This window comes from Vanellus vanellus (genome assembly GCF_965231255.1).
Source record: "Vanellus vanellus genome assembly, chromosome: 5".
Lineage (NCBI taxonomy): Eukaryota > Metazoa > Chordata > Aves > Charadriiformes > Charadriidae > Vanellus > Vanellus vanellus.
The window spans coordinates 45,340,600-45,367,577 of NC_138910.1; the positions used below are offsets into that span (position 1 = coordinate 45,340,600).

Here is a 26,978-nt window from a genome sequence, read left to right on the forward strand (position 1 = left end):
CTCCCCACAGCTCGGCAACAGCCACGTGAGATTGCCCCTGGCAGCCGCCCCCCTCCTTCCATTGGCTAGCTCCCTCCCCTGGGCGGGGCCGTGACTGGCGGCCCGTTTGAAACTGGCCATCCAGCGCAGTGCGGGCTGCAGGCGGCTATCTCTCCTATTGGTGGCTGTTGAGGAGGGCGGGCACAGGCGTCAGCGGGAGCGGGAGCGGAGGCAGAGGCAGAGGGCGCGCTGCGGATGCCGTGTCTATCCCAGCAGTCACTTAGTGAAATCGGGCGGGGCTACACTAACGCTTCCTCTCGGCATTGGCTGTCGGGGCTCCTGGGTAAGGTGATTCTCGCCAATTCCCAGAGAGCTTCCTCCCTTACCCGGGAGGGCGGGTCAGCCCCTGCTCTCTTATTGGCCAGCGCTGACTGCCGCCGCCTCGCGGTTGGCGATGGGGGCGAGGCGGGCGGGGAGAAGGCGCTGGGGCGGCCATGACCGAAACTTCTGTTCCCCCTTCGGTGTGACAGTTGGAGCAGGGAGGGGCGGGCTCGGCTCGGCTCGGCTCGGCTCCCGTCTCCGGGCCCCCGGCTTGCTCGCCACATGGACGCGGAGGAGGAGGAAACGCGGAGGTGGAAACTGGAGGCCGGCAGGACCAAGGTGAGGGGGTCCTGGCTTGTGGGGGTGGGGGTGGGGGAGCGCGCCTGCCTTGGCCTTGCCCCCGCCCCCGGCCGGGTACTGAGCGGGGGTGCCTGGCGAGGGACTGGTTCCCGGAGCCGCTTGTGGCATCGCCTCTGCCCGCCCCGGGTCCCTCCCCTGCGGCGGGACGCTGGCAGATTTTCCCTGGTTCCGTGGCAGGTGTCCCGAGTTATTACAGAGGTATATAAACTTTATCTTCAGTGAGCAAGGAGCAGCTTAAAGTAGTGCATGTATCTTCCCCCAGGTTCTAGTTTGGTTTGGGTTTTGGTGTTTTTTTTTTTTTTTTTGTTTGTTTGTTTTTTAATTTCATTTTTACCTAGGTTTCCACTCAGTTGTTTGTGGAAATACTGTATTTCCAGGTGAGAATACCCAAGAACAGGTGTTGTGTGTTTTACTATTTAAAGGACTAGTCCACTTGCCCTTGCCTCTGCAGATGGGTTACTGGAGAACTGGGTTGGTTTGGTTTGTTTCCAGTCATGCTGTTAGTGAACGCTTCACATGCTTTGAGCAGTTACATGCTTTCAGTTGTAGTTTGGCAGGACTGTGTAGGGAGCTCATATGATGCAACTGATGTATAAAATTAGCATTCTTTTAGTAATTATTGTCTGCAACTATGTGATTAACACTTGATATTTATTAAACCTCTTAGATAAAAACTTGTGCTTTGTTTTTGTAATGATGTTCCAGAAGCTGGTTAGAAATGCTGGTTAGATTACTTTTCTTTTAATTCAGCGTTACTGCTGTTTTTTGCACCGTTATTGTCATATTTCCCTTCAGAGAATCTACTGCTGAACAAGGCTTGCAAGTCTGCAGCTACAGCTTTTCCTTGTTCTCATTATCCCAGTAGGACCGGCATGGGGGACTGTAGCTACAAGGGAATAGCTGAGGCTGCACAGGGTGTTGGGAGGTTTGGACAGATCACATCTTTCCATGAGATGCTACAGCCTCTTCACCCCTGATATCACTCATAATGATTCTTCCACAGGCATAGGGGCATAGGCCTTTCTGCAGAGGACATGTCTGGAAATCTAGCTAGTGAGGTCAGAGGTGGCTTGGAACTGTGTTCTTTGCCTCAGATCTTTTCAGCAGTCTCTGTGTTTCTGTTTCAGCTTGCTCCTCCCAGTGCTGTGTAGAAGGCAATTAAAGAGAGCATTACTGGGAGCAGAGCAGAGCAGGGTTGTGGCTGGAGCTGCAGTGAAGCAGCTTGATGGCGTGCAATGCAGCTCCACTGTCTGTGGCCTGTCCCACCCAAATGCTGTCATGGTTGCCACACTCACCACTCCCACTCAGCAGTTCCTCATCCAATTGTCCTTGCAGCCTTGATATGTGCTGTGTGGACACAATCCCCTGTTGGAGAACAACCATGTGAATAGTTTTTGCATTAATACTGAGAGATGAAACTGAGAATAGGGGTTCTTCGGGTTAAAAAGTTACATTAGCTGTGGCAAGACTTATGCTAACATTTCTTTTGTAACCCTTCTCTAAGTGCAGTATCTGTTTATAGTAAGAAAAATGTGATAGACTTGCCTTATAACTAATAGTGATTAGTTCCCACCTGTTGTACAGCTGTTGTTTGCCATTGAAAAAAAAATAGGGAATTGCATTATGTTTCAAGTTATGTGTGCAGAACCAGTATTGCATTTCTTATCTTTTCAAGCTAAATATCTCTCATCTTACCATTTAAAAAAAAAAAAAAATTGTTAGCAGCCCATCAATGTTGCTATTGCACGGTATCATATACCTGGTATACTGAGACAAAAGGAAAGAGTTTAGAAAGGCAGAGATGGATATAGTGCTTCCTCTGCTTATTAAAGTGTCACAGAGATCCATTACTTAGCTAGCAGATCATGGGCACCAGATAATTTTAAAAAATACCCAGACAAATGAATGGAAGCAATATCTGTTGGGACTTACTAAACACAAAGGTAGTGTTTGGCTTTGGAAGGCAAACACACGAGCTGCAGATTCCTTGGTATGCTCATGCCCAATTTCTAACATTTTCTAACAAGCCTGTGTGCTTGCCCTGGTTTTGTAGCTTTACTTATATACCTGCAGTTGTAGAACTCACTCATGGAACAGATGCATATTGGGCTAATTACTGGAATAAATACACCTTTGGCCTTACTCAGTGTTCTTAAGCCCATAGTAGGATACGGTCATGCTGCTGAGTAAGTGGGCTGCAGGACTGTGCTCCGCTTCAGAAACTTCCTCTGTATAGCTCATGTTTTTGAAAGCTCTTATATAATAGAGCAGTAGGGAAATGTTACTCCTTTTTGTTCTTCTCTTTTTTCTTTTTCTTGTTTTCTTTGCACTGCCCTCCTCATGAATACAAATGCAAGTTTGAAAGGGAGAAATAACTGTGAGCTGGTACAGTATTTACTTCCTGTGGTGCAGGCCTACAGCAGCTTAAGGTGATCCCATCTCTGAACAGATACAGAAGTATTTGGTGTTCATCCAGATCAGCTTACTGAATCACCTTTGCAGCATCACTGTGAGGATGCTCATGACAGCAGGGAGTGCGAGGCTAGTTGTGTTGCTGCAGGGCTTCTGTTCTAGCAACCTGACTTGTATCAACCTTGTAGTCATGTTAACTGCAGTCTGATACTGCTTGATTCTGGAGGTATGAACTGCTGTGGGTTTTTTTGCCTTCCTCCAGCTTCCTCCCCCCCCCACCCCCCCCCAAAAAAAAAAACCAAACAAACCACAACGTTGTCTTTGGCATCCTTAAATTTTAGTCTGCTGTATAATGACTTGGGAAAGAAATGTAATGTGAATGGTTTCCTCTTTAAACTAGTACTTGCATTATTCTTTTTCATACAGCAATAAAAACTCTGAAATATATTTAAGTTGTCTAATAATAATAATAGTTCAACCTGTTATATTATTTGGAAATTGTCATGATTTGGCAGCTAAGTAGACTGTATCAGGTACTTCAAATTTCCATTTTTAATAAATGCAATAAATTTGTCAAGGTAGTAATTGAGAAACAGAAAAAACACCAAGTCAGTGCTGATTATTTTTTTTTTTTTTTTTTTTTTTTTCCATCTCAGATTAGTTAGTATGTGTGTTGGGCATCTGTGCTTCTAGTCACAGACCTGTAAGTGCCATACCTCATATGTGAGAAGTTTTTGCTGTTCCTGTATTTTACACAGCAGGAGCTCAAAAAGGAGTGCATGTTTTCCAGGAAGTTTTCTCGCTTCATCAGTTGAGGAAGCTCTAAAAAATGTTTCTGGATTTTGTCTAAGAGCACTCGTGTTTATGTTTACCATATCTAGGAGGTGGACTAAGGTTTATTTGGACAACCTTTTTCTGTGTGGTGCTGATGTTGTTTTCTGCTCTGTTCCATTTTCTGTGGGTGTCCTTTTGGTACTAATTCTTGAAGCATGTAAAGAAGTAAGTCAAGGAATAAATTATGTGAGAGGTAGGCTGGGGAGAGCTGAACAGGGCTGCATGTGCTGTAGTTTTCCTGTCTGCTGGCCCATGCCGCTGGTGCCAGTCAGCTTTCGATAATGTTGTGGACAGGGATGACACGGGGACCACGCAACACAAAACCTGGCAGGCTTGTTTTTCTAGTTCTGGGATGCTTGTGTGGCGCTGACTGTAGCGATTCTGGGATGCCTTGCTGTTGCCTCTTCTAACTGACTGGTCCCGGTGAAATGAAGTTGCAGTATATTGGTACCTGCAGAAAGGCCAGGTATTCTTCAGTGTGGAGAGCTGCTTTGAATAGTACGGTGGACACTGCTGTTGGTGTTCGTGTGGCATGCTACATTTTAGCTAAAAGTGAAGCTTTCACCTTTGCATGTGCTTTGCTAGAAAGCAAACTGAGAACTGGGTCCTTCAAAAGGAGTGTGATGGGATCTCACTGGGATGGGAGAGGATCAGTGTTATATGCTTTCTTCATATTGATACACACTACTTCATGTTGGATCACTGTCTGTGTATCTGATGATACTCTTACAATGACACTTAAATTCATGTAGCTGATTAAAGGCTTTGGAAACATGATACTGCCCTAATTAACTAGCACTTTCCTTATCCAGTCATTCCATAAATCTGGAGCGTGTTTGACTCCAGAAACTTTCATGGACCAACAAGTCCAGTAGTTCCATAAAATTTTGGAGTAGTTGGATATTTTTGCATGATACATATTATGATTTCATATGTTTAATACATATGAATGGGACAAAATAAGTTTTGTTTTCTTTGAGCTGTTTATCTAAAAATTCCTGATGTTTAGTCATGGCAAGCCTTGGTATTTTAATGTCAAATACTTGATCTCCTTTCATGAAATCGCTAACTGCTCTCTCTGATGGCCACTCTGCCTTTCCTTTCCCATCTTTTCTGATTGTTTTACTCCTGTTATCCCTTTTTTCCTGCTTCAGCAGCTTCCTTCACTCTCCATTTTTCTCGAAGTTTCCTGCTGTTCCTTTTCCCCATGTTATCAGATTAATTAGTGCCATCAGGAAGTACTAGAGTTAACACCTGATTTCAGAGAATAGTATTTGTGTCTCACTAAAGCTTTATTTACTGGTCTGTTCATTTTGCTTATTTTGAAGGGCAACACAGCACCTAGCAATTTTTGCTTAATCTGCATTCAGTATTAATAACTATGGAAACTACAGAATTTAAGATTAAAAATAAGCTATTTATACATAAACATCTTAAGTGCTGGTGAGAAACTGATGTCTTTCTGTAAATACACCTTTTAAACAGGCTGCTCAGGGTAGCAGGTGTGTAACCATGTATCTGTTGAGTAGCTAAGCTGTCAGGTAGAAGTTACTATAATGGCATGGGTGTAAGGAGAAAGGACTGAACTAAATTCATTTCACAAGTTGAATGAAAAGAAACCTACAAGATTTTTCTCCAGGGTGGATGTTTTACAGGAAAACCAAGCTGTCAAGCAGTAGATTTGCATGTATATTGCAGGCAGAACTTGGCAATTATGTTTACATCCCGTTTTCATTTGACTATTTTATCTCCTCACAAGGATGTATTAACAGTAAACTTGATAACCTATGGTTGTAACCTTGGAGAAGGCTTTTTCCTTATGAGAAGGATGTCTGGATTTATACTTTGAGGGAGATGTTACCTGGAAATGCTGCCTAAACACAATACTAGCATTGAAAATACAATAATCCTTTTTAAGCTGTTTAAGGTGCAAAGGAAACTTGTGTAATAAATTCTGTCAGTGACATTCTTTACAAGTCCCTGGTGCTTCATAAAGCTGCGATAGCCTGATAAAGTAGAGCATCTGATTCTTCAACTGAAGAAATTAAAATGACCTGGCTTAATTGATTTTCTATTTATGTACTGTAGGCTGCTTTCTGGCTAGGAAGTTTTGCTGTATTCTCTTAAGGGGGTGGCAGAGAAGGAGCATGAGGATTCAATTCTGTTAATTTTAATCTTAAATCTTATGCTGGCAAAGAACCATTTAGATACATTTTTAGGGGGTTATTGTTTTTGCTGGTCTTGCAGAAAGACTGCTTAATTACTATTTTTTCCTAATGATTCTAGTATATTAACAACTCGTTCCTTTACTAATCTGTCTTGCTGTAATTCTGGATTGTCATTGACACACAAAGTTTCACCGAGTAACATTTCATTCTTGTATTGAAATGAGTTCTTTAGTACTGGTGTGAGATTTCTTGCTTAATTGCAATTATCTAGTATGTTCTGAATGCACAGAAAGTAGGAAGATAAAGCAGTTTTTCTGCAGATGTATATATTTTATCAAGATAGGATCTTTGTCACCCATGAGTGTGTTAATCTTGTGGTCCTGCTACCTTTTTCTCACTTACCTCTCCCTCTACCTCTTTCAATCTTTTCTGCACAGTTTGCTTACTTCGGACAACGAAAAACAAAAAGTGACATCACGCAGTCGCAGAAAAAGGCGGCGAAGAGGAAGGGCTCGTCTGTCCACACGCATGACGTTTCGAAGGAAGAGTACGCACTAGCAGCCCAAGATGTTGGTAAGGGTATAGAGAGTAAGGCTGAAGACACCAACCTTCTAGAGACAGCCACAGAGACAGAGGTAAATCTTAGTATTTCATTTATTTCACTTCACTCCTTCTGCAGATAACAAGTATCCTAGGTGATTGTTTTACTTAATTGGGTATTAGCTCTCTGTAAACTAGCCACCATTAAGAAGTAAGTGAAATGGTGTGTTTTCACTTGTAATAATTAACTCTCTTACAAAGTGATGTAAATAACTGGAAAAAAAAGCATTTGTTATACGGGCTGGACAGCTAGTATTGTCAAGGAGCCAATTGAGATCTTTCACCTTTCACTGCCATGAACTTCTGTTTGAGTAGACTTCTGGTTATGTGGCTGTGACTCCACGAGATTGGCAAGACTGAGAGGCATAGTAGATGAGCAAAACAGTCAGGACCTTATAATGCACAGCATTAGTTTGGTGGTGTATCACTTCCCTGGCTCAAATGTGCTTAGTGTTTTCTGAAAAAATATAATTTGTTCCAGCATGCTCTTAGTAGCCATTGTAAAGCCAGCATAAATGTTACATTCTTTGGCAAATTTGTTTAAAATGTGACTCTGCTTGTGCCTGATATATTTCAGTATGTTTGTACTGGTGACCCCCTAGAGGTAGCCATTTAGTCATGTCAATAAACAGAGAAACACACATCTATTCATCTGCCTGAGTTCAGCAGTTGCTTTCTTGCTTTAGCTCATGAGCAAGACTTTTATATCATCTGTGAATTAGACTGTCATGTGACACTTTCTCTTTCTGTCTCATAATAAAAATAAGCAAAACATAGTTTTGAAAAATTTATTGGAATCCAACTTGCTTCAGAAGTGGTTTGCTAATGCTTTCACAAACCTCAAAAGCTGCAAGGCAACTTTCTGGCTACAACAAACTGTATCTGTCTTGGTCTGGGAGTTTGTTTAGAAAGTAGTTTCCCAGTGCATTTCAGCATGTTGTCTATGGAAAGAGTCATGAGTTTTGGGGAGGCAGCACCTTCTGCATAAAAAGCATCACCCAAGGTGTTGTGTTTTCACAACATAGAACAGTATGTAACTACTGCATTTGCAAGCCTGATATAATTTGCATGTATTATCCTGCTTTCTGTTGTGAGGGTATCCCTAGTGCTTTCAGGATATCGTGGACATAACGTTAGCATTGCAAAGGCTTTTATGAAGCTACATGCCAAGCTGTCTGCACTAATAAAAAAGCATACAGTATTTTGTCACTCAGCCATAGCATCGTCAGCTGTGTCCTTATTACATTCTTGTGAACTTGAATTGAAAAACAAAAATCACTTCCTGCTTCTAAACAGCTTCTGTCAAAATAGCTGGTTTGTAAAGAAAATGGAATTGCTTTCTAGGTTACATGGAGAGGGCACCAATAGTCATCGGAAACTACTTCATGCATGATTCAAAATACAGGGAGGGTTATGGGCTGCCTTTTCTGAATAACGCTAGAATCGTCTTTGCCTTGTGAATTTAGTGAGATGTAAATATTTTTCAAGATATCAAGCTACATTAAGTATATGTGTCAGAAAATAGCACTGCTTTTGTAATTGAACGATTTTAGCATGTTTGCTAAGTAATCTTCTGTCAGTTAGGTACTAATACTTAGTAGTGGATTAAAGAGTGCTCAACTGTAGTTGCAAGCCACAAAAGCAGAAGATAAAACATTGAATCTCAATGGTGAGACTTAGCCCTAAATTTTTGAGTGAACTTTCATAGTAATTTTTTAATTTAATTTGTTTGATCATGGATGATGAACTGAGTGTAGCATTAAGGTCACGCTCTCTCGCTCTCTCACTGGTGTGTTGTCTCACAACATGGACATTTCTGGCTCATGTGCTTAAGGTGTTTCCAAAATAATTCAGCTTTTCCTCATGTATCTTTAAATCATGGCCATGATTTAGTATTTGTTTGCTTGGCAGGGGAGTGCTGACTTTTCCAGCTGGGATGTACTGAATGATCATGCATCTGAAGTAAGTGTGAAAGAATGTATCTTTAGTAAAAGATGCTGATTTATATGTGAAAGGTTACTAAAATGATTAGTTACTGAGTATTGTTATCAACTGTGATAAAAGTGATGCGATTTCACTGTTTTACAGTTTAAACCAGGTACTTATCTGTGTGTACACGTAGTGGCTGTGAATTTGGTTGCTGTGAATTGGTTTTAGTGAAATCATGGACCTTGTCCAGACAAATTTGAATGATGTTTTTGAATTAAAAATAGGTTCATTCTTTAATTGTATCATACTTTTTTTTTTAAAAAAAGAAGCATTTAAAATAAAATACAATTTACTGTCTCCTCTGTGAGATTGCTCCTAAGGCACCACAAGATTGATTGGAGCAGCTTCTCTCTTCGTAGTTGTTTTTTTGTTTTGCTGTTAAAAGCCATAGAAACTCAGAATATGTTGAATATTTACTTGCAATAGCTGCTTACACTTGAATTTAATGTCAAGTCAAGAAATTTACATTGTTATTTTTCCTACGGATGGACTGTTCTCCAGTCAGCACAGATGTATGTAAAAACTTTGTCTGATTTTGATACTATTCCCTCCCTGCCCACTTGTAAGTTGGAATGTATTTTAAATCCCAATGTGTGTCAAAATGGCACTTTGCCACAATTTGGTGCTATACTATCACAAGACCCTTCTCCCTAATTTACTTTTGCACTGTAAAGTATTATCAAAAAAATATATTATCTATGAAATTTTTTATTTGAGATTTTAAGAATTGACTGTATATAATGTTTCTATTAAATGCAAAATCCCAATGTTGAATTACTTTTAAACTAGAATTTGCTGAGAATTTAAGCTTGAATTTATATTCAGAGGAATCACAAAACTGGAGTGTTTTGGTGAATAAATATGTTTTGGTGAATAAATATGTTTTGGTGAATAAATATGTTTTGGTGAATAAATATGTTTTGGTGAATAAATATGTTTTGGTGAATAAATATGTTTGTGTTTTTTTTTTTCCATGAAGAAAGTTTCGATAAATTCTGCTGCAGAATACAGTGAGCTTGATGCTAAGATGTGTCAGATGAGAATAGCTGAGTTAGAGAACAGACTTATGGAGAAGCAGGAAGCAATTGAAAGACTCGCTGCACAGATAGACCAGCTACAGGAACAACTTACCCAGCACAGTGACTCTATGCAACTTCAGGTATGTTTCATAGAATTGGATTATGGGGATAATACTACTTTGTTTTAACCCTAAAAATAATTAAGAGGCAAAACTCAAAATAAGTATTGTTTTTTATTGAAAAGTATTTCACTTTGCTAACGTGCTATGAAAAGCAGTACTTAAGTTTTCCATTCACCGATGTTCAGGACTTCATATTGCTTGAATCAAGTAAGAGTAAAATTAAATTTGGAAAGCTTCTATTTTTAGAGACTTTTAATGAAATGCATAGTTAAATTCTTCTGCTGAGAAACGGTTGGACACTTCCTACTACTTTTTATTGATAAATTTTCTTACTGTATTGGGGAGTGGAACTTTATAGAGAGAACCTGCAAGAACCACTAAGGAAAGTATAGTTAATCCTACATTGCAGTAGGGGCTCAATGTAAAAGCATAGGGCTTATATTTTTATAAATACAGAATTTAAAAATATATATCAAGGTCATGTTGAAAGATGGTGGATTCCTGCCCCTCCCCCCGAAGTAATGTTCAAACTACGGAAAAGGAAGTACTTATTGAAATGTCAGTGTTTCTGTGGATATGCCTGATAACTACTTCATGGATGCAGCTAGGCTCCTTTTCAAATGTTCACACAGGATGGCAGACACCACTGCCGCCACCCCTCCGCAGATGACTTTTTTCTTTTCCCCAGAGACGTTCATTTTTTTTGAGTATTTGTAAATACTTGTGCCTTTTTGGTTTTGGGGTGGGATTCTTTGTATGGGCAAATGATTAAGTAGGATAAGTTAAACTTAATTGAACTGACATGTACCTTCCCCTCTCCCAAAATATTAAAAGGATATTTTGAATTCCCTGTCTTTAGCATTTCTATGTAAGGGTAAATTATCAGGTGCTTCTGAAGAATAGTTACTTCCCCCTTTACATGTTGTTTTTCTCCTTTTAGGACTGGGCAACAAAGACATTTCCTGTTGGTGAGAAATAAATTGAAAAGGTTAATGTGATTAACATAAAATAGGATTAATGTATCCCATCTCATTAGCTTTCTCTCACATGGCTGAAAAGAAGAGCTGAAAGATAGGAAACAATTTAGAGGGTACTAAATATTCATTATATCCTGTGGAAAACTTGATTGCTTTTACATCAATAAGAGCTACAAAATTTTTAAGGGAAAATATTTATTTCATGACTGGTATCCTGCCATTTGTTTAGAACATCACTTTTGATTAGCTTTGTCATCTCTTTGAGATCAGTGGCAGATTCCTCTTTCATCATCCCTGCCATCATGTTTGAACACAAACATTTCTGGTCCCTTGGTGCAAGTTTGTTAAAACTTAAGTGTAACTGTAGACTCTAAGACGTTTGCTTTAAGAAAATTTACTGTTATATGTTAAAAATATTTTAATTTTGAAAGTACACTTCTTGTGATCCATGCAGGAAACTACTGTTCAAGAGCAGAATGAAGTAATTGGGAAACTAACAAGCCGCCTTCAACAGGCGAAGCAGGATCAGGATGACCTACAGGAGGAGGCTTCGTGTGTAGCTGGTCAGATCCACGATTTACAACTTCAGTTACATCCGGTATGGTTTGGGATCTGTACACAACCATCACTGTAATGATATGGGTTTACATGAGTTAAGTTTTCCTTGTCTTTGCCAAAGAAAGCTCTGAGTATATGCATGGGCAACTGTAACAGCTCAGCTGTTATACAGAAACTTGATGTGTTGAAGTAATATGACTTGACTTAAAGAAAGAGATTGAAAATAGCTGGTTGATGAAGACGGTTGATGCAGCTCCTATGACACACAGGAACCTGCTTCAGTGCACCAGGCTTGTCATGGATGTAATCCCTGGCTAATGAGATATACTACAGCCTTTCATCAACTTTAAATGTATTTTTTTTCAAATACTTTGTTGTCTTCTGGTGATGCTTAGTGTTCTAGTGGCTATTCTCTCCAAACACCTGTATATTTGTTGTCTTAGGACCCTTGTAGTATATGCCGAAGAGTAATATTTATGTTTACTTAACATTTCAGGCTTGCAAGATAAGAATTACTCTAGGAGGGATTACATGTCTTAAATGTCCCGATAGGAAGGGGGATTAAAAAAAATTAAAAATAAAAACTGGGACTTACTGAAGTCCAGGAATTATCTTGAAGGAGTTGCTCATGCCCTGGAAAATAAATCCTCTGCTAAATGAAATTTTGGAAAAGAACAAAACCCAATGCTTTCTATGTACAATTCTGATTGCTATTGACAAAATATGTTGTAATAGTGAAAATTATTCTACGGGTGATTGTTGGGATTTGCTCCATAAGCCATTAAAAGACAATTTTAAAGCCTCTAGCACTTTGGGCATATTCCAAATAAGGCTAGTAATATGATGCAAATTGTTTGTGGAAGCATGTCAACTGTGATAAAAGGTGAAAGTACTAATACTATCTTAAATATTATCATCTTGGTTTTAGCAAAGTCTTTAGAAAAAGCTTTTAAAAATTAATAAAAGACATTTTATTTTATCCCCCATATGGGTAAATGTTTTATTTTCATTTGGAGGGAGATGGAGAGAAAAGAAAAACCTTTAGTATTGGGCTGTAAATCCTTCGCAGAGAAGACTGGTTTTGTTCATTGTCCTCTTACCCATATGTCCAGTCTGTTGGAAGTCCTGCTTCGTTTTGGGGGTTTCATAGAGATGAATTATCTAACATTTATATCTTTACAGTAAGTATTAGTATCTAAAACATGACAGGTGTTGTCTGACTTTTTAGGGAGTTTCTTATTCATTGAGAATGAAAGACAGGGTAAATCTGTAGTAAATGAATACAGTATATTTTGTGCATACAGTGAGCCTAGTGTAAGAGTTATTCTGATATAAACTTTTTTCTGACTATGAATACCTTTATGTGTCCAGATTAATGAGATGCTGAGGAGCAAAAGCCCTGAGAAAAACAAAGTATTAGAAGCCCAGCGGCAGATGTCCTTGTTTCAGAACTGTCTCGGAGAGCAAAATGCTCACTTGGAGATGCTGCGTCAGAAAGCACATGACCTGGAAGTACAGCTTGAGTCTTCTCAAAAGGTAAAAACTGTTTAAAGTGCCTTTATAATTGTGAGTTGTAGGTAGTTAGGTTTTTGTTGTGGTTGTGCAAGCCAAGGTGGTACTTTCTGGAGGAAGAACCTGTAATGAACATTTATTTTGTGCATGAGGTAACATTGATGCTTCAGGACTGAAATGGTACCTTAGGATTGAGTTAAACATTTACTCTTCTGAAGGTAATGATGTTGAGCTAAGGCAAAATAGCTGCTCACAATTTAAGATTTTATTTTTTTTTTGTATGAAATAAGGATTCAGTTCTGGCTCTTTAAAATTTGCTTATTTATTGAAATTACTCAATTGGTTTCTGTTGCAGAAACTAAACTGTTGTATAACATTAAGAAATTTCCATCAGAAGCAGGTCCATCTGGTGTTTGTTGAACTGAGGCATGTGGCAACATAACTGACAGAGGCTTGCAGTGGGCTGAAGGTTGCTGGATATGCTGTGTAAGCATATAACAATACAGTTGTGTGTGAACTTGAAACACCTACATGAGAGTAAAAGTTTGTATCTGTAATCATGTTAGTTTCACATGCAAAACAAAGTGAAAAGCTTGTGTGGGAATGTTTTGATGTAATAATTCCAGAAACGAGCACTATGAATAAAGAAACTCTGTTAAACTTAAAACCACAGAACTTATACTTACTTTTTTTTTTTTTATAATATGTATTTCAAATTTCATGATAACTTTGTGCAATATTGGCATGGTCATGAAGAAGTCTGTTTCTAAAGAAAAAAACTTATAGGGATTGGGATTACTAATGTATATTAAAAGAACAGCTTAAAAGGTCTGATATTCTTTAATCACATAACCAGCAATGCCATAGGTAGAAGCCTTAAATTTTCAAGTGAGTCAGATGAGTCAAAATTTGACATGGCTGTTCTGTTGGCCTATTCCTGCTTGTGGGAGGGGTTTTCTCTGTGCAAATGGATGTGAGATGGAGAGGTATCTGTAGCTCTGATATTATTTTATTTTAAATTTTTAAAATTAAAAAAACTGAAGTTGGAGGCAGCTGCTATTTTATTTCACTCTGGAGTCAGTGGCATACCATTTGTTATTGCTTAGGCAATTTGATATTTGTTACCTCATTTGAAGAGTCTTTCAATAGTATTTGCCACTCTCAAGGATGTGCTTAAAAATCCTATTGCCTAGGCCAATGATACACCCTGCACTTAAAGGTAAATATTTTTGTGAAGATAAATTAAAAGTATGAGGCTTAAGAAAATAAAAACATGTCATATTTCAGTGGCATATTACATATGTAATATTTTATTTTTAAGAATACCAAAGAAAAAGAAAATCTGTTTGCCCAAATGGAAGGGGATACGAAAGGTACAATGCAACAGTTATACAAAAGCATGGAAGAAAAAGAACAACATATTAAAACTCTTCAAGGTCTACTGACACTGGAAAGATTTAGCTTGTCTGTACTACAGCATACCCTTTCTCTCCGGGACTCAGAAATAACAGAATTAAAAAATGAAATGGCTTTATCCAAAATGAAAGAACGGCAGTGTATCGAACAACTGAAAATCCGTCATGAAAAGGATATTTGCAGGCAGTTGGGGAACTTGAGGGCTGAGCTGGAGAAGTGCCATAGAAGAGAGATTGCAGAAGCCAAGCAGATATATGAAGAAGAAAGTATTTTAAAATATAAGAATGAACTTGAACAGCTAAGAAAAGAACTCTGTGCTCTAAATTCTGAAGAACACATTCAGAATTTGAATGGCATAATAATTGACTTAAATAATAGTCTTCGGGAGTCTGAAATTAATGAAGAAAATTTGAGAAAAAAACTTGAAAACCAACAGGAAGACTTCCAGAGAGAAAAATGTGAAATTGAGACTAAATACAAGGATTTAATTGATGGCCTCAAGTCTCAACTTTCTGACGCAGAAGAGCAGGTCAAAGAAGCCCAGCGATATAAAAAAGAAAAGCAGTCCTTGAATGAAGAGATTCAGAAACTGAATTCTTTCATCCAGGAATTAAATGAAAAGGGACTTTTTGAGGCTGAAAAAAGTATAGATGTAAGGCAAAAGCATGATGAAGAGATTCTCTCCAATAAAAAGCTAATGAAATTGAGGGAAAAACAGATTTTACTAGAAGTGTTGCAGTTGCCGAGAGCAGAGCTTGAGGAGATGTGGAATAAACCACACCAGCTGAAAAGTGAATCTGAGCTAGTTCATGAAGAACTAGAGTTCCAGCATGACTTGGGAGTCAACTCCTCAAGGGATCAATTAGAAGAAACTAAGAATTCAAAGATCACAGAGAATATTGAAAGTAGCGAAGGAGACAACCTGTCTGAAGAACGCTTGTCAGAACTAGGGCTTTTCAGTGGTGATGAAGACATATTGGCTAAATATCTCCTCTCCACGGAGAGACCAGAAGAGTCATATGTGTCCAGCACTTCTGAAGTTTATGCCATTGAAGAAGGTAGATGCAGTAGGTCTGGGTTAGACAGTACGGTGCTTCTAGAACCCAGCAGAGATTTTATGCCTCCTCCATTAAACTTTGGCCTTGATGAGGAAACATGTCATAGTGGTTTGGCTCAAGAGACTTTTGAAGAGACTGAGGTGGGAGCAGAGGCCTTTGTTGCATTTTTTTCAGATAGCTCCCAGCAGCAAAACAAAATAAGTGACCATGATGACATAAAGGATGGTGAGACAAATAGTTTGGTAGAGAGATGTGTGAAGCTAACGGAGCAGCTCCATGAGAAGGAGTCAGCCTTGAAGAAATCTTATCTGGAGACCCAAGAAGCTGTTGAAAAATGGGGAAAAGTAATGGCTGAGCTCTCTCATATGTGTGTGAAACTGGATGAGGAACGTGAAGCCCGGATCTGTTGTGAAAAGGAACTTCTTCAAAAAACAGAGAAGGAGAAAGAACTTGAAAAGAAAATAATGTTTCTACTAAAGCAGCAGGGTGAGGAGGGAGGCCAGCCTTACTGTGCTGTAGAGCCTTTATCACAAGTGTCAAAATCCTCCACCTGGCAAGAAATGGTAAAAGACCTCCAGGAGGAAAGAGAAATGTTAATGGTGCAGTTGCGAACTCAGGAGCAATTAGTGAAAGATGTTCAAGAGCAGAAAACAGCTTCTGATGCTGTAACAAGTGAAGTACAGTCTCTCTTTGGACGTCAGTTAGCTGCTTTGCAAAGTCAAAGGGATCAAATGCAAAGCCAGCTTGATGCTCAGAAGGCTAAAAACCAGACAATAGCAGAGCTGCTTGGTCAGAAAACCATCTCTGAAGAGGCATTGCTAAAAGAACAGGAGTTGCTCAAAGCTGAAATCTATAATAAAGAACAAAATTTAGCACTCTTATTGAAGGAAAAAACAGCCTTAGGAGAAAGATTATCTTCCGTGGAGGAGGATCTAATAAAAACAGAAAAAGCACTAGCAGAGAATGCTAGCATCATTGAGGATCTTGAGAAAAACATATGTGAACTTAATGCTGAAGTGAAAAACCTCAAAGATATACAGGAGTGTGAAAGACAGGGATATGAGTACAAATTAAACTTCAGCAACTTAGAAATTAATAAACTTAATGCTGAAATAAAGGCAAAAAGTACTGAATACAGTGAGAATAAAAGCCAGTTGACTGAAGAAATCGCCTGTTTGAAGAATGTTTGTTTGGAGCTTGAGACTCGCTTGCAGGAGTCCTTTCAGTCTGCACAAGCTGCACAGGAGGCACAATCTGAGATGGTGAAACAGTACAAAGAGGAAATTGATAGAATGGAGACTCAACGCCTTGCTGAATTAACTAAAGTGAGTTTGACACACAAGAAAGAGGTAGGAAACCCTGACAATGCCAGGACTTTTAGGATTTCAGAATGCTTAAGGTAGTAATTGCAAATGTTTGTATGCCTGTTTTCAGATAGAAGAATTAAGTGCTGAAATAAAAGATAAAGTGGAAAAACAGCAGAAGTTGGAAGAAGAAAGAAAGGAACAGATTACTTTAATAAAAAAGGTGAATGCTGTAATTGGGTTTATTTTAGAAAAATAAACTAATTTTGTGTTGTTTGTCATTCAAGCAGTATAAACGTTTTAGAAGTGCAAAAATCTATTGTTTTTTCTGTGGTATCTTTGGTTTGGGGTCAGGAGGAGGGGAGAATTCTGGCTCAATAACTTAGTAGGGGGATAACTAACCACATTTTGAAGAAAGGTCTTTCTCTGCAGGTACATGAACGAGAGCATGATCGTGAAATCTCTGAACTGATTACTAAACATGAAGAGGAAATGGAGAAGCTCCGTGCTGAACTAAATAAAGAACAACAGCACCTGTTGGATGAACTTTGTCAGCAAATGGCAGCTGCACACAAAGCAGAGATTGAGGAAGCTCAGCTCCAGTCACAGGTTAAAAAAAAAAAAAAAAAAAAAAAAAAAAAAAAAAAGAAAACCAGTAATTGCTGTGGTGCTTACCTGGCTGTTGCAAAGAGAAGGCTCCTTGATTTTTGTGCATACTATGTGTGCTCTTCTATGTAATTCTGCAGTTGAAGAATCAAGAGTGTTCCCTTGGTGGGTGGTATTAGATATTTTCTACAGGAGTTCTCCAGGATCCTCACTGCAATTATATTTTAATTCTGAAGAAAACTGCTGAAATTGATGGGTTTAAAAAAAACAAATCCCAAACTTTGTCATTTTTCACATCTTGATAAATTTAACAAAAAAAAATAATTTAAAAGGGTATAAAAAAATAACAAACCCCTCCCACTCTTTAATTTTCACACTAATGTAATTAGGAATGCTTTTCTGCTAAACTTAAGTATGTAAACCTGATTTTTTCCTCTACGTATTTACTGGGTTTTTGAACACTTCCAATAAATGTTAAGTGGAAATGGAAAGAATACATCTAGTGTTAGGTCTAATTACAAGATGTTCGTGTACCGTTTAGTTTATTTAAGAATTGAAAAGTTTGGTAGGCCTAATTTAGCTGCCATTTCTAACTGTTGGATATTCATCGCTTTTTATTTTAGTGAAGCATGGTGAATTTTATTTCCCCTTCTCCGATACCACTTGGGAATTTTGCTTTTTAATGAATCATAACCAATGGCAAATATGAGTAATTTTTTTTAATAGATAGTGAAAGGTTGGGGTGAGCTTTTGTTCTGCTCTGGTGACATTGTGAGGTAGTGGACACGTGCAACATATTTGGTAGGCGATGAAGTTAAGCAGGTGAGGAAAGCCTTTTACTTTGCACTGAAAATGTTAGGCAAATGTCATTGTAACAAAAGTCAGCTTGTTTTGAGGGTTTTGTCGCTGCCATGAAGAAACACTCTCTGAGTACAGAAAGGCAAAACTTAGATGTGTTTAACAGTTGAAAGCAATTGAAACTGAAACAGGTAATGAGAAAGTGAACACGTTTCATTACAGGGCAAGGAAAAACCCTTTTTCTTCTCCATTACAGACACTGCACAGCCTTGAATTGGAAGCTTTACGCCTAAGCTTAAATAATATGCACACCTCCCAGCTTGAGCTTATGCAGTCTAACTTGAGAAAAGAAAAGGAAACTGCCCTTGTGGAACTACGGGAGATGCTCAATGATAAGCGTGCTCAAGAGGTAGCAATTCTGCAAAGCCGCCATCAGCTGGAGTGGGAGAAGATTAAAGAACAATCTCTGAAGGAAAAAGAAGACCTTAAGACAAATTATCAGCAAGAACTAGGTATTAAAATTTAGGAATAATGGGCCAGATTGAAACTCCATCAGTATTTTTCTTCCTCATAGGTTCCTGTCCTGGTGTAGAGCTGGCCTTTTGAGTGATGGCTGCTGTTGCTTTGAACAGGGACAGCAGCTAGACAGGCATGTGCAAGAGACCATGTCTTATGTGAAAATGAAGTTGTCCAAACTTAAGTTTAATTTTTCTTTTACTGTATGGGTGTCTTGCCGCTACTTCTCTAAAATAGCGCCGTACTGAACTATTTGCTTTCAGGAGGCATTAGACAGAGCTCTCATAAGAATTTAATTGGTGCAAAGAGTACAGCTCTTACTACTTGTGTTTCTTAATTGTTTTTATTGCCCTAAGTCAGCACTGACTACTCTTGTGTTTCTGACAAGATACGGAAATGCTTCCTGGCATGTCTTCTCAGTGGTTTCAAAAACAGGATAAAGGAGTTGGAAAGGAACAGAAAGGCTCAGTGAGAGCCTGAAGCTGGGTATCCTTTGAGATGTTTGATTCATAGAATCATAGAATGGTTTAGGTTGGAAAGGACCTTGAAGATCATAGAGTTCCAACCCCCCTCCCATAGACCGGGACACCTCCCACTAGACCAGGTTGCGCAAAACCACGTCCAGCCTGGCCTTGAACACTTTCAGGGATGGGGCCTCAACAATCTCTCCGGGCAACCTGTTCGAGTGCCTTAAAAAGACTGTATTTTGACATCAGCAAGAGGAAAGCTGCACTTGATAGTCCTCAAGGCTTGCTGATGGTGCTCTTGTCATTGTTTGGAATATTTGTCTCTTCCCAGATCAGGAGACCATTTCTGATCTGTATGACAGAGCTTGAGGAATTTCTGGAGAAAGATGAGGCCTGCAGCAATTCATGGAAGAAGTTTAGGAACCGTTCCATTAGTTGCTCTTCACCGATAGGAAGAGAATGTTTTAGGGCTGTGTCTTTTTTACCCATGAATAGGATACTGTTTGTTAGCACCAGAAATACAGTGAACTGATAGCATGATGGTATTTCGAAGCAGTAGGAGGTCGGGATGCAGTTCTTAACATCAATGCTGTTTATGTGTGTTTTGCAATGTAACTTAATATGAATGTAACCACTTATGAGTGCTTGAATCTAGGGGCTGAGAAGGAGAATATGGAATCGGATGATCACAGAATCACAGAATAGTTTGGGTTGGAAGTGACCTTAAAATGTCATTTAGTTCACCCTCCCCTGCAATAAGCAGGGACATCTTCAACTAGATCAGGTTGGTCAGAGGCGCTTCCAACCTGACCTTGAATGTTTCCAGGGACGGGGCATCTACCAACCTCTCTGGGCAAGCTGTTCCGAGATTTCATCACCCTCATTGTAAAATATGTCTTCCTTGTATCTAGTCTAAATCTACCCTCTTTTAGTTTAAAACGATTATCCCTTGTTCTATCGCAACAGGCCCTGCTAAAAAGTTTGTCCCCATCTTTCCTGTAGGCCCCCTTTAAGTACTGGAAGGCCACAATAAGGTCTCCCAGGAGCCTTCTCTTCTCCAGGGTGAACTCTCTCACGGCCTGTCTTCATAGGACAGATGCCCCATCCCTCTGATCATCTTTGTGGCCCTCCTTTGGACTTGCCCCAACAGGTCCATGTCTTTCCTGTGCTCAGGGCTCCAGAGCTGGACACAGTACTGCAGGTGGGGTCTCACAAAAATGGAGCAGAGAGGCAGAATCACCTCCCTCGACCTGCTGGCCGTGTTTCTTTTGATGCAGCTCAGGATACAGTTGGCATTCTGGGTTGCGAGTGCACGTTGCCGACTTGTGTACAGCTTTTCATTCACCAGTACCCCAAAGTCGTTCTTGTCAGGGCTGATTTCAGTCCCTTCATCCTCTAGCCAGTATTGGTACCAGGGGTTGCCCCAACCCATGTGCAGAACCCTGTATGTTGCCTTGTTGAGCCTCATGAGGTTCACGTGAACCCACTTCTCAAGTCTATCCAGGTTCCCTCTGGATGGTGTCCCATCACTCAGGCGTGTCAACTGCACCGATCACAGAATCATAGAATGGTTTAGGTTGGAAGATCATCTAGTTCCAACCTCTTTGCCATGGGCAGGGACACCTCCCACTAGACCAGGTTGCTCAAAGCCCCATCCATGTACTGCAGTACACAGTACTGCAGGTGGGGTCTCACAAAAATGGAGCAGAGGGGCAGAATCACCTCCCTCGACCTGCTGGCCTTGCTTCTTTTGATGTATCCCAGGATACAGTTGGCCTCCTGGCCTGCAGGCACACAGTGCTGGGTCATGTTGAGCTTCTCATCAATCAGCACACCCAGGTCCTTCTTCTCAGGGCTGCTCTCGATCCATTCTCCGCCCAGCCTGTATTTGTGCTTGGGATTGCCCTGAGCCATGTGCAGGACCTTGCCCTTGGCCTTGTTGAACTTCATGAGGTTTACACAGGCCCACGTCTCAAGCCTGTCCAGGTCCTTCTGGATGGCATCCCTTCCCTCCAGCATGTCGACTGCACCACACAGCTTGGTGTTGCCGGCAAACTTGCTGAGGGTGCACTCAGTTGCACTGTCCATGTCGCTGACAAAGATGTTAAATAGTACCGGTCTCAGTACCAACCCTTGAGGAATGCCACTCATCACTGGTTTCCACTTGGACATGGAGCCATTGACTGCAACTCTTTGAGTGTGGCCATCCAGCCAGTTTGTTATCCACTGGGTAGTCCATCCATCAAATCCATGTCTTCCAATTTAGAGATCTGGATGTCGTGCAGGGCAGTATCAAACGCTTTGCACAAGTCCAGGTAGGTGACATCAGTTGCTCTGCCGTTATCCACCAACGCTGTAACCCTGTCATAGAAGGCCACCAAATTTGTCAGGTGTGACTTGCCCTTGGTGAAGCCCAAGGCTTTGATCCCACTGTCTGTGACACTGATGAAGATATAAGCAGTACTGGTCCCGATATGGACCCCTGTGGGGTCACTGATCTCCATCTGGACATTGAGTCATTGACCACTGCCTTCTGGATGCAACCATCCAACCAATTCCTCATCCACCGAACAGTCCATCCATCAAATTCGTATCTCTCCAATGTAGAGAGAAGGATGTTGTGGGGGACTGCGTCAAAGGCATTAGAGAAGTCCAGATAGAGGATATCCATAGCTCTTCCCTTGCCCACTGATGTAGTCGCTCCATCATAGAAGACCACTAGTTTGGTCAGGCAGGACTTGCCCTTGGTGAAGTGATGCTGACTGTCTCGAATCACCTCCCTGTCCTCCATGTGCCTTGTGATGCATGAAAACTGGTAGGGAGTTGAAGATAATGTTACCTTGGGGGCTAGAGGAAAGATGTTTCTTTTTAGATAGGTGATGAAGGTGATTAGCCGTTGGCGTCAGTGGTAATCGAGCAGATAATAGCATTTATCTTTCAGTCTGATTCCTAGACATTCTTAGAAGAAATTTGAAGAGTTTCCCTCTTGCTACTGCTGCCTGCTAGTCTTTTGCTGTGTCTCTGAAGATAGAGATGATGCAAACACTTAATATTGTTGTGAAATGCTAGCATCTAAAATAACATTGATAGGTATTTGAATTTATATCTTTAGTTATAAAGGTGCGTGGGGGGGTGTTGGTATCATACTCTCTGTAAATTTAAGCAGGTTTTCCTTTGCTAGTTAAGTTCAATTTAACCATCAGGGTTGTCTTTGCAGTTGTAACTGCTAGATGCTTATTTTCTAAAACAAAAGTAAATTACTGGGATATTGTGTAACAGCAGATATGGGTAGAACCTGGTACCTTACACTGCCTACCCTGCATGCCTACTAATTCAAGCCCTGAGTTTGATACTGAAAATGGTAATCTCATCTGTATTTGTACTTATCGTTTAATCATAACAGTTTATATAAATTTATTGATAAGTAATATTTTATTTCACAGTTGATCAGAGAAAGAAAATAGAACTGGAAATGGAAGAGACACATATCCAGGCATTAGAGGTACAAATTCTGTTTTACAACAAAAAGTAAAACTCCCTTTCAGTAAACTAGAGCTAGTAGAAGTTCTGTGTCTACTACACATTTATTGTAGAGGGCAAATAAATGGAGGAGAAAAAAAAAAAGTACTAATTTAGTAAATGTGTTTGCTTTAATAATGCATGTCTTGTTTTCTTAGACTCTCAAAAGAGACTGGGAATTGGAGTCTAAGATGCATATAAAAAGCACATGTGAAGAACTGTCTAAAAAACATCAGACTGAAATGCTGGAACTGCAGAGAACTCTGGAAATGGAATTAGAAAAAGTCAAAACAGAGCTGGGGCTTCTTTCTCTTGAGAATGAACAGTCTAAAAGTAAGTACTGTGGTCTGGGAAGCAGCTGAACAATGACAAAGCTAACCAAGTGTTTTTAGAACCTGTATAAAAAGAAAATACAAGATATACCCATGTACTCTTACTTAAAAACTGGGTTGATGGCATGAGACTGTCTAGAAAATGGGACGTAAATGAAAAATTGTTTAAAGCCTAGTTAGCTGTGTTGTGTCTTGAATTCCACAGAATATGAGGCGGACTGTTTTCCTTCATATTTATTGAAGGGACATGCTGTTTTGCTGCCAGCTGCAAACAGGCTTTGGCAATCATTGAATTTGTCAAAGTTAAGATTAATATCAATAGAAGCTGCTTCTAACAAAAAAAAATTGCGTTTGGACTGTGAATAGTTAAAGCTTGATGGAACAGTAACCTTTTGAAATACTGTTCTGGAAGTGATGTTTTTGAGACTACTGTAATTGGAGTTTTCATTAACTTGAAAAGTGAAATCTGGATTAATATCTAGCCAGCTACATCTGTTTATGTCTTTTGCTAAGGTGCAGAGAGGAGATAGGGCTATGAAAAGTTTGTGTAGGTCTCAAAAATCTGACATATTTGTCGATATAGTGGCTGACCAGCACAATAGCGTCAGATTTGTTGTCAGTGATGTCATGTAAAGGAGCCACGAGACAGGTGTGCCATGAAATGAAAAGAGATAGCTAGTCGGGTTGCCTAGCCTCTGAGCAGAGTGTACTTGGCGTGACCTAGTCCTTCCTGTCTATCTCTTCTACTGCCTGCTGTTGAGTGTGGCTGTTGGAGGTAATGTGTCGTTTTAGGCCTTGAAGAAACGCTTGATTCCCTGTTCCAAGCGTGTGTGCTTCTAGTTCAGGTTGCTTGTTCATGTATGCAGAGAGCAGATGTTCATCCCTCCGGCACTACTGTTGGTTACCTCTTGGCTAACAGTGTGGGATGCAAGAGAACTAGGAAGCACTGTGTGGAAATGTTTGACTTTCAAGTACTTTACTATTCAAATATTTTTGTGTTTCCCTGTAAGCTAGCATTCTAGGCTAGAGACATGCATTTGTATTTTAGTTGCACAAAACTTGTATAGGTTATTCAGTAACCAGGATGGTGGTGTAACAGAACTAATTTTTAATTTTAGTAAAATGTGTAGACTTGGAGAAGCAACACCAGTTAGCCATTACAAAATTACAGGAACAGCTGCAGACTGAACATAACCAACTCTTAGAAGATGTGAAGATAAAAAGCCAAGAAAAAGAACAGAGTCTTGAGAAGGAGGTAAATAAGATTTACGTAAGAAATAAAGATTTCTTTGCGTGTTTTGAGTGGTTGATTACTCTGTATATAACGTAACAAAAAATAGACCATATGCATATAATTTGGGTGACTTTTTTGTACTTAGGGATTTTATTGAAAAACTAAAATGCATCTTATGAAGTAGGTAAATACTGTGGGATTTTCTGTAGGGGTTCAAAATCTGTTGAATGCAATTACCTTTGTGCCATTTGGTGCTGTTTCTTCCTCTGTATTTATATGCTTAATTTTCCTCATGTTACAGAATCACAGTATGTTAGGGGTTGGAAGGGACCTTCAGAGATCATCTAGTCCAACCCTCTGCCAAAGCAGGTTCGCCTAGAGTAGGTTGGACAGGAACGCATCCAGGCAGGTTGAATATCTCTAGAGAAGGAGACTCCACAACTTCTCTGGGCAGCCTGTTCCAGTGCTCTGTTACCCTCAAAGTAAAGAAGTTTTTCCTCATGTTGAGATGGTATTTCCTGTGTTCCAGTTTGTGCCCATTGCATCTTGTCCTATTGCTGGGCACCACTGAAAAGACTCTGGTCCCATCCTCTTGACCACCCACCCTTTAGATATTTATAAGCGTTGATGAGATGCCCTCTCAGTTGTCTTTTCTCCACGCTGAACAGACCCAGGTCTCTCAGCCTTTCTTCATAAGAGAGGTGCTCCATTCCCTTGATCATCTTCATAGCCCTCTGCTGTACTCTCTCCAGTAGTTCCCTGTCCTTCTTGAACTGGGGAGCCCTGGTTCCTGTGTTTCCTTTTTATCTAGCTAATATGTAATTTTTGCCAGCGATGATAAATATGGCATCAGGCAAAAATTCCTCTCTCTTAGAGGAGAGGGTCTAACAGTTAAGTGCTGCTTGGTAGGTCTGGTAGCTTGGGCCAGGAACTGAGAGTCTAGTTGTCACTAAGTGTTACCACCTGTTTCTGACAGAACTGTCTGTTGCATATAAAATAAGCAATTAGAACAAAACTGTTTTAAAAAGGCTGTGTGTTTTGTCTTTTGGTAGTTGGTTTGGGTTTTTTTTGACATGTCTTCCATAGCTGGAGAAACTTCGAGTCACGCATGAAGAACTCAAGACTCGGTCACAAGAAGAAATCGGGCAGCTTTGGTGTCAGCTCGATAGTAGCCGAGCAAACCGGCAAGAGCTAAGTGGTATGTTCAAAACTGATGCATTTTATTTTCTGCCTCTTCTTCATATAGAAGTATGCATTACTAGCACAAAATACTTTTTATCATGTACCAGAATCACACAGGTAGGTCACAGAAGCATCAGTGGATTCTACCCTAGTGATCTGTTTCTGAAGTGAGAGATGGCTAGTTGGTTCTGCAATGTCAAAAAGCATAGTATGGCTGTGGGAAAAAGCTCACTCCTATTGTTTTCCTTTCCCTTCCCACTCCATTTCTGCACCCTATAAAAATTTTTAGTGAAAAAACATGTTTTTTTTTTTAATGCAACGTCAAATTAAGTATAATGTAGATAAAAAAATGGAGAAAATGCTTGTCAATGCAATAACATGGTTACAATAACATGCTCGTATTTGTATTCAGTATGGAAGTGGGTATGAATTCAATTGAGAAAACTGTTAATTGAAGTTAAACAGTGAAGATCACTTAGTTTAGGACTTTGAGTGGTTTATTGTGGCTATGACGTATTTTCTTTTATTTGGAGATAATTAAGAGATCAGCCTGCTTACAAAAAAAAAGGCAGAAAAATTCTAAAACTGTGTGATTAGATTATATCTTGATGTAGACATGGCTTTTTTTCCCTTTCAATTTTGAGATTAGTTAAATAAAATGCTTTTTCATTGACACTCAAAACGGAGATTCACCATCTTGTGAAAGACTTTTAATTCTTAAATATAAAAAAGCCTTGGGTTAAAGATATGTCTATTTTAAAAATAAAAACAGTCAGGTGATACTTCTGAAATCAGAATGAATGATAATGTTGCTTTCCTATAAGGCTAAAAATAACCTCCTTTTTCCATAATGATGCTTATCTTTAAAAACAAACAAATCCCATAAACCTAAAAGCAAAAAATGAAAGGAAAACATTATGCACAGGAATTAAACATGAACAGTTTTGAGGTTTTTGTTGGTTTGGTTTTTGTGTTAATTAGTCTTATGTGTATCTGCATTAAACTTACAAAAAGATTTTAAAGCATGAGACAAAATAATATCTGGCTAAAATCTAACATCATATGCTTTATATATCTTCAGATATCTGTTCCAAGATCTAGGCGTATTAAACAAAACAGTCAACTTTACAGTGTAGTGATCAGAGATGACGCATTTTTGGTTGCAATGAAGTAGAACATATCTTAGATGTGTGTGTGCAAAAAGATGTGTAATGCAGGAAAGAAGAAATTTTGGAAAAATAAAAAATCTAGAGACCAAGATGTTAACCTTGACTTCATGTTCACCTTGTGTGAGACTGTAACATTAGGTGGCATTCTTTACTTCTCCTGGGGTAGTTGAAGCATATTACATCTGCCTTTGGTTTTAAATGCAATTTCAGATTTTTTAAATACTGTAAAAGTACTGTAAAAACTGTAAGTAGCTTTTGAAGTATAATAGAGTTTTGTGAGGGTGTTTTTTGTTGTTTTTTGGGGGTCATAAATTGAATAAATAATTTTTTTATCTAGTCAGACTTTACCTTGTCTTTTTCAGATTTCTGGTGTGATATTATAGAATTATAGCAGATAGCACTTTGCTGGAATTCTTTTATTTCCTCTCTGTAGCCTCAATCTTTATTAACCTTTCAAATGTCTTTCCATGTTTCTTATCACTCACATTCACATTTGTTGGACCCTTTCTGTTTCTTCTTCATCTTG

The 26,978-nt window shown here is 39.5% G+C and overlaps 1 protein-coding gene across 1 annotated transcript in view; it reads left to right on the forward strand.

The window, feature by feature from the left end:
- Window positions 1-473: 473 nt before the first annotated feature.
- PCNT (pericentrin) overlaps window positions 474-26,978 on the forward strand; it is a 103,702-nt gene continuing 77,197 nt past the window's right edge. Inside the window, 16 exon segments of the mRNA XM_082483808.1 lie at window positions 474-639; window positions 6,512-6,709; window positions 8,586-8,636; window positions 9,643-9,822; window positions 10,745-10,780; window positions 10,784-10,792; window positions 11,236-11,379; window positions 12,711-12,875; window positions 14,173-16,674; window positions 16,760-16,852; window positions 17,062-17,238; window positions 18,290-18,545; window positions 22,460-22,518; window positions 22,694-22,868; window positions 23,986-24,122; window positions 25,188-25,299. Of these exon segments, the coding sequence (XP_082339934.1) occupies window positions 583-639; window positions 6,512-6,709; window positions 8,586-8,636; window positions 9,643-9,822; window positions 10,745-10,780; window positions 10,784-10,792; window positions 11,236-11,379; window positions 12,711-12,875; window positions 14,173-16,674; window positions 16,760-16,852; window positions 17,062-17,238; window positions 18,290-18,545; window positions 22,460-22,518; window positions 22,694-22,868; window positions 23,986-24,122; window positions 25,188-25,299 (4,351 nt within the window). The 5' untranslated portion in view covers window positions 474-582.